Genomic DNA, 13,337 nt, shown 5'->3' with positions numbered 1-13,337 from the left:
AGCTTCCCAGGGGTTATTCTGCTGCCTGGCATTGGCCAAGAGAGGACAGAGCTGGGGGAAGTGAAGGAACTTCTGCTGCAGCTGAGCCAACCCCTGGTACCTGTCGGGCAGGGCCTAGTATTGCCTAGGGGGGGTGCGGTGTGTTTCAGCCCAGCCCCCCCCCCCCCCCCCAAAAGCCAGGATGGTGTTCCTGGGGCCAGGGGGAGAGAGGCCCCAATAATGGCTGCAGCCTGTGCCAAGAACAGTTCTGCACCAAGGGGGGTAGCTGCCCCCTCCCCTGGCAGCAGCCTGAGGAGCGACTGGCCAGGCCCAGTGCAGGAGGAAGGAAGCACAGGGTAGGGGCACCTGCAGCCCTTCCCAGGGAAAGCAGCACCACCAGGCTGCATGCAGGGCAGCTGCTCACTCTTTATTCTGAAGCATTTTCTCCTTCCTGTTACCAGCTCATGGTCCAGGTCCAGGCCCTGGGAGGCATTTAACCCTTTGTACACGGGCTGGGTGAGAGTCCCAAGGGCCAGCCGGGCTCAGCCGCGGAGCTGCCGCTACATCAGGGCTCTGCCAGCACTGGGGGGGATGAGGGCAGCCGCGGTCGCCCGACGCTCGCTTGTCAGGAAGTTGAATGTTGCACAAGCATTAGGCTGTGAAAGAGAAAGCAGAGGCCCAGAAACCGTCAATGCCTAACCCAGAGCTCGACAGGTGATTGTTAGCCCAGGGACCAGAGTTCCTTGCCTGGCACCTATCAGAAAAGTAACATTAACCTTGTGGTGGCAGGAGTGCGTCTCAAGCAAATAGCCACCAGGGCACAGTTACCCTGCCCCAGCGTGTGCACGTGATCATGGGGCTGCGGCCCTGGTGCACAGTCCAGTGAAATGATGTGGCGGGTACGTGGGGCCCAATGCCAGCTCAGAACACAGCAACTGTGGGTCCGTCTCACTCCCTGGCCCTGCAGGGTCACTTGTGGCCTCCACCCATCTGAGCAAGGGGCCAGGGGAGGATTGGGGCACCAGGCCATCCCCCGCTTTGGCTGCACTAGGAGACTCGAGCTCCAGCTGCCTGGCTGGGCAGGCACAGACACAGCAGTTACCTTCGCCTCAAAACGTGCCCCTTGTTCTGGGCTTCCTGAGCAGATATTCTGACCTGCAGGTCTGCTCAGCTTCCCCCCGCGGTCCCAGCATATCCCCCCCATACCGTGTCCTGCACCTCCACAGCGATCCCACATTCCCTCATGAACTTCAGGACAGCAGGCTCCAGCCGCTCCACCTTGTTCCCTACGCCCAGCACCAGGATTTCTAGCAGCAAGAGACAAGCCCAGGTGAGTGAGGCTGTTGGCCACATGGCAAAACCCAGCCCTACCTCCTCCCCTCAATGGCGGGTGCACAGCACACAACCAGTACAGCCATCCTCAAGGCCTGTCTGTCCACTCAGACTGCAGTGGCCAAAGCCTCGTGCCTAAGACCCTGAGTCACCCCAGCTTGGCTGCCCCAGTCCCAACACTCATTGCTGGGCAGTGTCTGGGGAAGGGGAAGTTCTGCGTTGGCTCAGACAACACACGTGGCCAGGGCAGCAGGACACGCGCCAGCACATGCCAGGGGCAGGTCAGAAATGTGGCTTGGCCAGTGCAGTCCCTGCTCCTGGCTCACCCAGCCAGTGACTGGCAGAGCTCTGGGGGGAGCGGCAGAATGTGCCCCACTCATCTCTGCGCCTCCCACCTACCTATTCTCGGCTCCAGCAGCCGGAACAGCACCAGGCTCTCCTCGGTGATGTCCTGGTAAGAGCCAACCTGAGGGGAAGGAAGGACACTCAGACACTCACCTCTCCTGCCCGCAATGCGGCCTGTGCCCTGCATGGGGGACCATCACGCCCACACTAGTCCAATAGCAACCTGCCCCTGGCGCTCGCGGCTGCCTGGACTGGGCAGGTTTCGACAGCCAGGGCGGCTCAGGTCCAAGCACCTGCACTCCCCCTTGGGGGCAGGGAAGAGTCAAAGTGACGGACGTGCTCCCACCCAGGCCTAGCTCCCTGGGTCTCCCACACACCCGCCCCCAGGACTGGACTGGGGGGACTCCACTTCCCCCTGGCTGGGAGTGCAGCACAGTGGGGATTTGAAGGCCCAGGCCCTGTGGGGAGGGGCAGGTCCTCAGGCTCCAGGCCCTGCCCCCTGGGGCACTCACATTCCACTGCAGGATGGCGTGTGGGATGATGGCGCAGGGCCCCACCACCTTGTTCCCATTGATGGTGAAGCCCCGGCTGCTGTAGCTGTGTATGAACGTCATGCTGGAGGAGTCCTGCTCCAGCACCTTCAGCATTGTCTTCTGGTAAAGCTCGTCGTCTGCAGGGGTGAGGCGGTGACCCCGGCGCGGCTGCCTGCCACAGGAGGGCTTGACTGAGACCCACGAGCCAAAAACCCCAGGACTTACTCAGCTTCCTCACCAGTCCCCCTCGAGCAGAGACCTCCCCACACTGTGCTTGGTGGCTGGTTCCCTACTGCCATGAAGGGCTCACCCCAGAGCCGCCCAAGGCTCCCAGGCAGCCTTTGAGTGACCAGGTCAAGCTGCACCACACAGGGACCAATGACAGAAGCAGCAGCTGGGCCTGGATAAGAGGGGCCCTGGGCACTGCTGGACAGCTCTGTCTTGCTGCTAGAGCACCAGCCAGCCTCGACCTGGCCACAGTCCCCGTTCGGAGAGGGGGAGGCTGCTGCTGCTTGCTGGGGTTTGGCCCGGAGCAGCCAGGCTCTGCTAGCTGCTGAGGAAGGCTCACTCTGCCTGAGAGAAGGTCAGGCCAGTCTGCACTGGGCCATGGGAAATCCAGGGAGAGGTGGTGCTGGGGCCCTCAGCTCCGCTGGGCTCTCCCAACCTTACCAGTCAAGTGCTCTCCTGGCAGCTGCCAGCCTCCAGCTAGGAGCTAAGCCTCCGCGGCAGAACATCTTCACTGAGGCCAGAATCATCGTGCTGCAATGACATGGAGAGAGGGTTAAAGCCAGAGCTGCAGCCCACGGGAAGGTGCTGTGAGTCCCTGCACAGCTGAGTGCAGCCCACTGCTGCCGCACGTGTGTTACCACGGTCCACAGCCCATGGGCTGCATCTCAGGCTGTAGGCAGGGGCATGATCCCATCTGTAAAGTACCAGGCAACCCTAATGCACTGGAGAAATCACCAGTGCCAGGCTCAGTCCAGGTCCAGCACCAGCTGCGAGGGAGAGCCCTGGGCTGAACCACAGAGGGCTGTGGGTTGGGAGTGAGGGGCACCGGCAGAGCTGCGGTGGCAGGTCAGGAGTGAGGGGGGGGGCAGAACTGTGCTAGGTCGGGAGTGAGGGGGCAGAACTGTGCTAGGTCGGGAGTGAGGGGCACCGGCAGGGCGGGGCGGTGGAGCCGGGGCTGCAGGTCGGGAGTGAGGGGCACCGGCAGGGCGGGGGAGGGGCAGAGCCGGGGCTGCGGGTCGGGAGTGAGGGGCACCGGCAGGGCGGGGCGGGTGGAGCCGGGGCTGCAGGTCGGGAGTGAGGGGCACCCGGCTGCACGAGCCCCACTTACCCGGGCTGGGGACGCTGCCGAGGAGCGGAGCGGCGGGAAGAGCGGCCGGCCGGGCCCTGCCGGCGCTCACGCTGCCCCCTGCTGGCCGGCGCTGGGAGCTCCCCTGGGCTCGGGGAGCAGCTGGTGCTGCCCAGGCTCTGCCCCCTCTCCCAGGCCGTGGTGCTCCCACGGGGGCGGGGGTCGCTGCGGCCAGGGCAGCACGGGGGCTGCTCAGCCACGGGGCCTGCAGCTTCCCCACCCCGGGTTGCATCCCCCACCCCTGAGCCCTCGCTAGGGCGGGGCTGTGCCAGCGCCAGGCGGCTGGGAAGCACCTGCCCCTGGGGGCCAGGGGGCTTTTCCCAGGTGTCAGTTAATTGCCAGCGAGGCTCAGCCGCGGCGCCGGCTCGTCCCCTCCCCGGCGGGCGGTGCTGGCAGATGGTGCAGGTCACGTCCCAGCGGCCTCGCCTCGTCCGAGGGGAGACGGGCTGGGCCCCCTCGGGGATGGTCAGCTGAAGAGAGCCTGGCACAGAGCATCATGGGTAAAGACAGCGGTTTTGGAGGGGGCCAGGGGCCAGCCGGGACCTCTTGCACCGGGGAGGTGGGGAAGCCGCTGCATGGGTAGGGCAGGCCCAGGACTCTGCGGATTGGGGCAGAGCTCCGGGAGCTGAGCTCCTAAAGGCCGGGGCTGCAGACAGTGCGGCCAGGCGGAGGACCTGGCCACCGACTCTGCTCACTGGGATGGCGACAGACTCCAGGACGTTCCAAAACCAAAACTGGTTCCAAAGCGGGGCCAGGCTGCGAAATGACGCCAGCGCTGCCTTAGCACAGGCTGAACACGCTCCTTACCGAGGACAAAGAACGGCTAATGGAGCCTGGCTGCAAACTGCTCTGGAAAGCCAACCTCCTCTCCCAACTGCACTCCACACCTCCCGAGGCCCCCGGCTGCAGCCTCACACACAGGCCTGCACTGCCTGACCGCAGCAAGGACATTCGTTAGCACTCACCTGGAGGAGGGCCAGACACTCCGACTTGCAAATGGCACCGTCACACCGTGTCCAGCATGAGGCCCCTGCGGTGTGGGTTTGCGGCTGCTCAGCACAAGCATGTGGGCCATGGCTAGGCAGGCAGGCAGGCAGGATGCCCTTGTGGCTAAAGCGCTCTAGGTTCAATGCTGCGCTCTGGCCCAGATTCTCTGTGCCTCACAGACACCACCACCCCTCCAGAAGCAGCCAAGATATTTTCCCTGCCTCCCGGGGACGGAGGGGCATCGCTTGGGCTCTGTGGGGACAGAGAGGGGATTACTGGGACCTCCATGACGCCCCCTCCCCCCCGAGATGTCTGCAAGGGGCTTGGACTGGATCCAAGTAGCCCCAGGTTGCTTTGGGAAAGCAGGAAAGTGGCTGTGGGTGAAGCTGGGGGCAGGCCCCCCTCCCCACCGAACACCTGCAACCTGAGCCACTGCAGAAACCAAAGCCAGCTAATCCGCTTGGATCTCGGGCTCAGGTTTCCCTGCTTGTCCCTGTCAAACAGCAGCAGGGCTGGGCTGGGCCAGGGCCCATGGGCCAGTTTCCGTCACTCTCTGCCAGTCAGTGTTATTCAAGACGCCTCCCCTGACTTGTGTGGTTCAGGCACCTCCTGGCTACACTCCACCAGGGCGGAACCGCCTCTCCCAATGCCACGAGTTGCAATTAGCCAGCCCTGAAAGCCGCACAACGGGGGCTCCACGCACCAGCTGCTTTCCCTGGCACCGTACCCAAGAGGGCTCGGGGGATAGTTATTTCTACACCCTCCCATGGCCCCATCGCTGTGGTAGCCTCCCAAAGGATCCAGTTCTGCAAGTTCCATGTCACCTGGGGGCCACGCTTTGAAGGGACCAGCACAAGGTTCCTTCCTGACCCCAGATCTGGTGATTGGTTAGACCCTGAGCACATGGGCAAGCCCCGGCAGCCAGACCCCGGAGAGAATTCTCGGCAGTGACTCGGAGCCCTTCCCAGCTAGTGGCCCATCCCCGGCGGTCGGGATCGTGCTGCTGGCAGTCCCCGATCGGCTCCATGCCAGCGGAGGCAGCCCCATCACACCATCCCCTCGAAAACGGATCCAGCTCAGGCATGAAGCCAGTTAGGTTTTCTGCCCCCCTCTGCACCCCTTGGGGGCTGCTCCAGAACCTCACTCCTCCAATGGCTAGAAACCCTCTCCTGATTTCCAGCTGAGACTGTCACTTCATTGAAATAACCTCTCCCTGCCTGGTGTTCCCCCTCGGCCGGATTTATAGCCAGCGATCAGCTCTCCCCTCGCCTGTGTTGGGCCAGGCTAAGCAAGCCAAGATCCCCTCTCATAAGGCAGGTTTTCCATTCCTCGGTTCAGCCTAGTAGCCCTTCTTTGCACCCGTGGCAACTAGGCATCTTTTGTAAACATGGGAGACCAGAACTGCACCCGGTATTCCAGAGGAGGGCTCCCAGTGCCTTGTACAAGGTATTAACACTTCCCTGTCTCTCCTGGAAATACCTCACCTGACACAGGGCCGCATTAGCCCTTTTCACGGGCACATCCCGCTGGTGGCTCCTAGTTGTGGACAGGAAGGGGAGCGAAGCCAGCCACAGAGCATTCAGACAGCAGGAGTGGAGTGAACCATTGGGTCAAGTTCAGTGTAGACGTCCACCTAGATCTGTGTTCCCTTCTGACGCACCCTCCTGCCATCCTCCCGTGTGCTCCGGCCCAGCCCAGCCTATGGCTCCCTTTGCCTCTTGGGAAGGAAGGCTCCTGATGGCCACACACTGCAGCATCCTGGCTGGCTAGGGAAGTGGGGCCCAGCGACGTGGTGACAGGACAGGCAGCACTGGGGGGGGGCTTGGGAAGGCGCCAGGCGAGAGCGGTGTACAGTGCTGGTAGGTTCATGGATCTCACAGCCCAATGGCAGGGTCTAGCCCCCCAGGGGTGGGGAGGCCGCCATGGGAGGGGAATTTCAGCTGTGTGCAGCACTGTGCCAGCACAGTTCCAATTCTTGGCAGTGGCTGTGATGGGGTTAAAGGACCATTCTCAGCCCAGCTCCAGCCCCAGGCTGAACACAGGGTTTAGCCGGGGTGTAACCCAGCTTGGCTCTGGGATCACCCGCGCTCAGGGGCGCTGAGGCCAGCGGAAGCTCTGGGGAGACAGGCCCATGAGCTCCCAGCAAAGGGGCAGTGGGACCCGCAACATTCAGTTCATTTGGTTTGTAAATGGATGCGGCAGGTGGAAATCCCCAGCCCTGGTGCTGGCTCAGGACCCAGAGCCTGGCACCTGACACAACTGTGCCAAAGCCACGGAGAGACACTGCCGGCGACAGCCCCTGGCTTCGGCCAGATGCCCCAGGACCCCTGTGGCCGGCTGGCCCCTCACTGCTTACAGGGGTAGCCTGAGCCAGCGGCCAGGCGCTGCAGGAAAGGCAGGGACTGCGGCAGAGCCCCCCGCGAGGGGCAGGCAGGATGGGGTGCCCAGACAGCAAGTGTGAAAAATCGGGACAGGGTGGGGGGTAATAGGAGCCCCAAAATCAGGCCTGTCCCTATAAAATCGGGCCATCTGGTCACCCTAAGGCACAGCCAGGGCTGCCCAGCCCCCAGCAGCGACAGCAGGAGGGAGACAGAGCGAGGAGCTGCCCTTCCCTCCCCAGGGGGGAGCCCAAGCCTGCACCCGGGGCCTGGCCAGGCAGCACAGGGTGGAGCAGGGCAGAGTAATAGCAAAAGTGAAACTGCTGCTGCTTGAAAAGGGGAAGTTTGGAAGGGGGGGAGCTGGTCCATGATTGGCTGCCCTGGGCTTCCCGAGGGGGAATTGCCTTGGGCGTCTCTGCATAAAACAGCCAGACCTGGAGGGGCAGCCAGGCAAGCGGGGCCAGGCCCCGCCTGGAGAGGGAGGAAAGGAGCCCACCTTCCCCCGGCCCCCCCAAGCGCTGCCTCTGTCTCTGGGCAGCCTGGGGCCACCCAAGCAGACTCCACACTCAGCTGGCAGCGTGCAGAGCCCTGCCTACCGGGGGCTGGGGAAGGAGCCCGAACCTGGCACAGGCGGAGGATGGCTGCCCAGGACAACGCTCCCACCCTCAGGACTGGCAGGTGAGAGGAGGGAGCTGTGCCCTGGCTGGGAGAGCTGCACTTGAGCTGGCATTCGATCCCTCACCCTGTCCAGCCACTTGCTGCGGTGCAGGTTTGAATCCCACCCAGAGGTTTCCCATTTGCTCCCTGTCACCCAGGGTGTTCAGGTCTCCTGACCGAGCGACCGAGGGGTGGAGGAGCCAGTGCCCCTGGGCTGGCCCTGCCATGTGTCTGGGGGCAGGAGAGAGCTGGCAGCACCGCAGCTGGGGTGTGGCCCCCGGCGGGGAGCCCGGGCGGAAATCAATCGGAGCACACGGGAGAGGCGCACACAGGCTGCCCACCCACCTGTGCCCAGGTTGGGACCCAGCGCCCTTGGGCAAGGGGATGGGAGGGTGTTGGGTCACCCCCTTCTCCTCTCCACTGCCCCTCCCTCCCCCAGCCTCTCACCCCCGTGGGAGAGGGCACCTCCCCCAGCTGCGACGCCCAGGCCTGCGCCAGAGGTGGAACGGCCAAGCGGTGGGCGCTGGCTGTGCTGAGCACATCTCTTCTCTCCCCGCCGGACTAGAGCCCTGGGCGGGAACACACCGGTTCCCCAACTGTTTACTAAGGCCACTCTCCTATGGCAGTGTCTCTGTGATCCACCATCCCACCCCGGCACCCCACCCTGCAGCCTGCAGCCCTGGCTCCTGGCCCACACGGGTAAATCCAGCCCCGGACACGGGAACCCCTCTAAAACCTTCTTGTGACCCACCGCTTGGGATACGCGGGGCTGGGGGAGTCACTCCTCCCTTGGGCTGGAATTCCCCCCAGCCTAGCCCCACTTCTGACCCATGGCACGGAGAGAGGGAGGGAGGGACCTGCTGAACACTTTACCAACACAGGCACTTGCAGGGCTTAATTTGTGCCAGTTCAGAGCCTCGGGCCTCTCCGGGCCTGGCGGTTCAGAGCCTCGGGCACCTCTGGATTTGCCACATCAGTTATGAAAGTAAAAAAATGGCTTGAGCCCCGGCACCTCTTTCATTACAGGGGAAACATGGGCACTTGTCTTTGTCAGGCATGCGCTGCTGGGACAGTTTGGAACCAGAGTAGCCAGCAGCTCCCCCCACAGCACAAGCTCCTGCCCCACTCCCCACAGTGACCCCCATTAGGAGAGGGTGAGGCTAGAGTATCCAGGAGCTCCCCCCATGGCCGGCACTCCTGCCCTGCCTCCCCTCAGCATCCCCTGCTGAGAGAGGCTGGGGCTGGAGTAGCTGGGAAATACTCTCACAGCCAGCGCTCCTGCCCCGCTTCCCACAGTGCCCCCCATTGGGAGAGGCTGGGACCAGAGTGGCCAGGATCTGCCCCCATCCCGCCCACACAGCGAGCACCCTTGCAGCCCGTGCTGTGAGCTGGTGCATGCTGCTGAGCCCGGTGCTTTGCTCTGTCACTGCGAGCTGTTGCTAGCTAACATGAAAAGAGTGGCAAAGATACTGTTGCTGGTCTGAATTCCCCTCTGCCCCACACACCACCAACTCTCCAGTTCCTGTTTCCCAGCTCCCCAGCTCCCCACAAGCATTTCCTCCTTGCAGTTGCTCTGCCTGCCAAGAGCTCTCAGCCCCACAGTGGGGAAGGGCCCAGCCTGCAGAGGCCAGGTACAGAGCATGCACCGTGGAGGGGGCAAGGTTGCCTGGCCCTGTCGCAGGCAGAGATGGGCCCCCCCAGGTTACAGTGATGATGTCTTATTTATTCTGCAAGCCAGAGTTGCCAATAGGCAGCAGAGCCCCTGCTCCGAAGAGCCTGCAGCCGGACTGATGCCATTGGGGGATTAGCTAGGGAGTGGTGTATGTGTGTTTAGCTGCCGCCCCACGTCCCACCACCCCTGGCCCGGTGTTCCCGCTGGGGGGGTGGGGGTGGCGTGGAGGGGTACAGAGAAGGATCCTGGCAGGATCCAGTGACTGCTGTATTTGCAATTTGACCCGCTGTGCTTTTCAGCCTGGCTGCGCTGGGCTGGGCCGGGCGGCCCAGGCTGGGGGTGCTGCAGCAGTGGGCCAGGGCACAACGCAGACCAAGGAGACAGGCTGCCCCGCTTCACCTAGCCAGGCAGGCCCTCCCCACACTGGAGGGGCCAGGCAGCGCAGGCTTGTCAGGGGAGGGAGGTTGCAGACAAGTTCCACTAACGAGGCAGCTTCTCTGCCACCTGAGCAGGACTGGGAGTGGTGCCCTCTCCTGGCAGGGCTGAGGGAGTCCTGGGACAGGCAAGGACGAGAAGCAGGACTGGGCCGCTGCGGCTCCTCGGTGCCTGTCTGCCCCTCCCCACTGAGCTTGCTGACATGTGCACTAGAGCCTGCCCTGTGCCAGGGCCTGCGAGGGGGGCAGGGGGGAGGGCAGCGCCAGGGGGCCTGGAGAGAGCGGAGAAGCAGGGGCGCGATGGCAGTGGTGCTGGCAGAGAGAACCTTGGGGTGTCTCTCCCTAGGGATTTCCGCCGTGCTCTCATCTCCAGCCAAGTAACAACCCATGATTAGCATGGCTGCCAGCCTCCCCGGGCAGAACCCACTGGCCTCCCCTGCATCCCAAGGCCTGCGGGAGGGGCCCTGCTGGAGCTGGCTCCACAGGCGCTCAGGGCAGGGCTGCTGCTAGTGTAAATCCCAGGCAGTTCTCAACCCCAAAGCATTGCCCATTGGAACCACACCTCAGTCACTACACCCAGGGGACTCGGCCCTTCCATCTAGAGCAGCTCGGCCCCAGGCACCTGCCGTGCCACAGCCCCTTTCAGCGCCAACACATGCCTCCCACAACCCAGAGGCAGAGCCTGAGCCTTTGGGGTGGCAGACGGTCCAGGGCAGAGCTGACTCCAAGCTCCATCGTTCCCAGAGCCAAGCCCTACCGTGTGCCAGCTTGTGGCTGTGACTCCCTGCTGAGGAGCCCGGGCACTGCTCACCGCTGACTTTCTGCCAGTTTTCAGAGCCTGCCCTGGAATTACCCTGGGCACGTGGGGGAGGGGGAGCAACTTCACTTCCTGCTCCTCCTCCCATCTGCTCTGATCCAGCCACCCCATGCGCAGCAGGTGACCCCTAGAGCCCCGAATGAGGGCACAGCTGCTGGAGCCCCTTACCGAGTGGAAGGCCGGAGCAGCTCGTGGTTGTCAGGGCTGGTCACACCTTGCTAGTGACGGTCTGTGAAACGTTCAGAGGCGCAGAAGAGAAGAGAGGCCAGGTCGGGAATTCCTCCGGGATTATCACGCCCCCACCGTCCCTCTAATCTGCCTCACAGACCCTCCCTGGGATGTCCCCTCCTTCTACCAGCGCTGGTGCTGCTCCCAGCTCAGCAATCGGCAACCAAACCCTGACTCCTGCTCCCCACCTCAAACCAGCAGCCCTGCCTGCTTCTCCCCTCCCTGCGTGAGCCCAGCTGGCCTCTGAGGTGAACACCTCTGGGCCCCCTCCCTCGCTGGCAGCAGGAGCCCCAGGTGCCTAAGCCAGGATGAAAGGACAGGGGGGCGGGGGTCTGTCTCAGGTTTCCAGGCATTAAAGAAGCCTCTCCTACAATGCCAGATGCTCCTTCCCTAGGAAAGGGCTGGCCCAGGTGAGGTCTTTGTTCGCTGCAGTCTGGCTTTGCAGCTTTAGCCACCCTGTTCAGAGCCCCTCCTGCTGGGAGCAGGGCCAGGCCGGCAGTGCTGCTACCAGCCTCTTCTTACCACCACCACACTGACTCCCTCCCCAGAACCATCTTCCAGCACTGCACTGCCTGGGCTCTGCCCCACAGCCAGAGCTTCTGCCCTGTTCCTTGTAGAGCCTCCTGCAGGGAGTGGAACTGCTGCAAGCTCCCTCTCCCCCCATTATAACTGTATCTCTACAGCTCCTTCCCTACGCCAGCCCCTTACAAACCATGCATGTGCTCACAGAGATCACTCACCCACCATCAGACTGCAGCCCCCCCTGGGGTGGAGCACAGAGGCTCTCTAAGAGCGCCCAGCACCAGCTTTGGAGGAGGAAGCGAAGAAGAACGGCCAGGGCATAAGGACGTTAGCAGAACGTCATTACCCAAATGGTACTTTGGCCAGGCCACATACCCAACGATCTTTAATAACCCTGCGTGGCCAGGCCCTTGGGCAGGTCGTACTGGAGAGAGGCCACCTCCATGGGCAGAGCACCATGGTCACACACTGGGGTCACTAATGCCCCCGAGGGAAGAGCACCACTTTACAGCCACACGTCCTGTAGCGCCCGGATCTCTCTGACCCTGTGTAGAGCAGCTTAGCTTACGAAGTCTGAGCTCCAGCAGCGAGTGGGACGGCTCCATTCCTTGGCCCCTCTGCTGGGGTCAGAGGCTTCTCTGCTTCTCTGGCTAGTCTGCATGACGGTGCTGGGTCTGCAGCATTAACTAACCATGCTCCTGAGGGCTTGATTCTGGAGGGGTTCCTCTTCCTACAGTGATCTGCTGCACACTCATGGACCCTGGGACGAGGCTGCTGGGTGAGTTCAGGAAGTTCCCACCTCTCCCTCATGTGGGTCCCGCTGTTGGCAGCTGTGGTAAGTGATCGTCCTCTCCTGGGTGTATCCCACTAGGGAGTCTCAGGCTGACGGTTTGACTGTTCGCAGTGTTGTTGTAGCCTTGCTACTTGATGGGGTGTTAGTCCGTCTCTCTACACCCACCCCAGGAATCTGAAGCTGGACTTTCCTGCTGGGCCTGGTTCCTGGGGATTGTGGCACCGGATACCCACCTGCCCACTCGATGGCGCGACAGCGGGCAACGGAATCCCAAAAGCAGCTGTCTTCCTCTGAGCATCCCAGCTGCGGTTGGATTTCGTTACCTGCTCTCCTGCCCGGGCATCTGTCAGCACATCCCGCACACCAAGGGCTCATAGCATCATATGCATTTTCAAGCGCCCTGCCAGCCCCCGAGACACTGCTCCTAGGACCATTACTGACAGGTAGGTAGGGTACCCAGATAGCAAGTGTGAAAAATCAGGAGGTGGGGGGCTAATAGGTACCTGTATAAGAAAAAGCCCCACATATCGGGACTGTCCCTATAAAATCGGGACATCTGGTCATGCTACAGGTAGGCACCAGGGCTTCCTGGGTCTCGCCCTTTGGGAGAATGGTTTGCTCTAATGGACGGGAAGTAACTCCTGCCCTTAACAGCCTCCGCAGGACTTTCTCGGCGCAAAGGGCCCTTGGATGGTTTGCTGGTCTCTGGGTATCCCAGAGGCGCCAGGCCGGGCTCAGGTAGTTACACAGCCAGCTCTTTGGCTGCTTTACACAACAGGCCAAGAGCTGGGTGGGGTGGCGGCGTAGCAGTGACAGGAACACAGACCACACAAGTTCCTGTCCTGAGCTAGGGGGAGAGCACCGGGATGCACCAAGCTGGGGAGTGAGGCCACTAGCTCTACGCAGGAACCGCTTGGATCGAGGGGAGTTTGGTTAGTTCCATCTTGCAACAAAAAGCTCTGCAAAGACACCTGCGGCCAACGGCTCAGGAGTGGGAGGGCTGGGATAGCAGGGGCTGCGGGGCAGGGCTAGGAGACGGGGCAGGGCCGGTCTGGGATAGCAGGGGCTGCGGGGCAGGGCTAGGAGGCGGGGCAGGGCCGGTCTGGGATAGCAGGGGCTGCGGGCCGGGCTAGGAGGCGGCTGGGCCGGTCTGGGATAGCAGGGGCTGCGGGGCAGGGCCGGCCTGGGCTAGCAGGGGCTGCGGGCCGGGCTAGGAGGCGGCAGGGCCGGCCTGGGCTAGCAGGGGCTGCGGGCCGGGCTAGGAGGCGGCAGGGCCGGTCTGGGCTAGCAGGGGCTGCGGGCCAGG

At 63.0% G+C, this 13,337-nt stretch overlaps 1 protein-coding gene across 8 annotated transcripts; it reads right to left on the bottom strand.

The window, feature by feature from the left end:
* Window positions 1-262: 262 nt before the first annotated feature.
* Window positions 263-10,676, bottom strand: LOC120394856 (NADH dehydrogenase [ubiquinone] 1 alpha subcomplex assembly factor 3-like). 8 transcript variants are annotated; one of them, XM_039519023.1, is made up of 7 exons: window positions 5,738-5,882; window positions 4,509-4,782; window positions 2,859-2,948; window positions 2,169-2,361; window positions 1,711-1,777; window positions 1,186-1,286; window positions 263-635 (listed from the first exon to the last, which is right to left on the bottom strand). In XM_039519023.1, exons 2-7 carry the CDS (start codon window positions 4,616-4,618, stop codon window positions 540-542), a joined length of 657 nt encoding a protein of 218 aa, XP_039374957.1. In that variant the 5' UTR covers window positions 4,619-4,782; window positions 5,738-5,882; the 3' UTR covers window positions 263-539. The 8 variants fall into 8 exon arrangements, with proteins under 8 accessions (XP_039374957.1, XP_039374965.1, XP_039374964.1 ...); XM_039519031.1 differs by lacking the exons at window positions 4,509-4,782; window positions 5,738-5,882 and adding an exon at window positions 10,657-10,676; XM_039519030.1 differs by lacking the exons at window positions 4,509-4,782; window positions 5,738-5,882 and adding an exon at window positions 4,351-4,371.
* Between the last annotated feature and the right edge of the window lie 2,661 nt (window positions 10,677-13,337).

This window comes from Mauremys reevesii, unplaced genomic scaffold (assembly GCF_016161935.1).
Source record: "Mauremys reevesii isolate NIE-2019 unplaced genomic scaffold, ASM1616193v1 Contig80, whole genome shotgun sequence".
NCBI classification, from domain to species: Eukaryota; Metazoa; Chordata; order Testudines; family Geoemydidae; genus Mauremys; species Mauremys reevesii.
This window is presented reverse-complemented; position numbering and strand designations above follow the sequence as displayed.

Excerpts from the sequence above, each read along its gene's own strand:
- LOC120394856 (XM_039519023.1), bottom strand. The coding sequence starts at position 4,618 with ATGGCCCACATGCTTGTGCTGAGCAGCCGCAAACCCACACCGCAGGGG. Across the intron at positions 2,362-2,858 it reads GCCAGGAGAGCACTTGACTG|GCAGCCGCGCCGGGGTCACC; the intron begins GTAAGGTTGGGA and ends CTCCTGTGGCAG. Across the intron at positions 636-1,185 it reads CTGTGGAGGTGCAGGACACG|CCTAATGCTTGTGCAACATT; the intron begins GTATGGGGGGGA and ends TCTCTTTCACAG.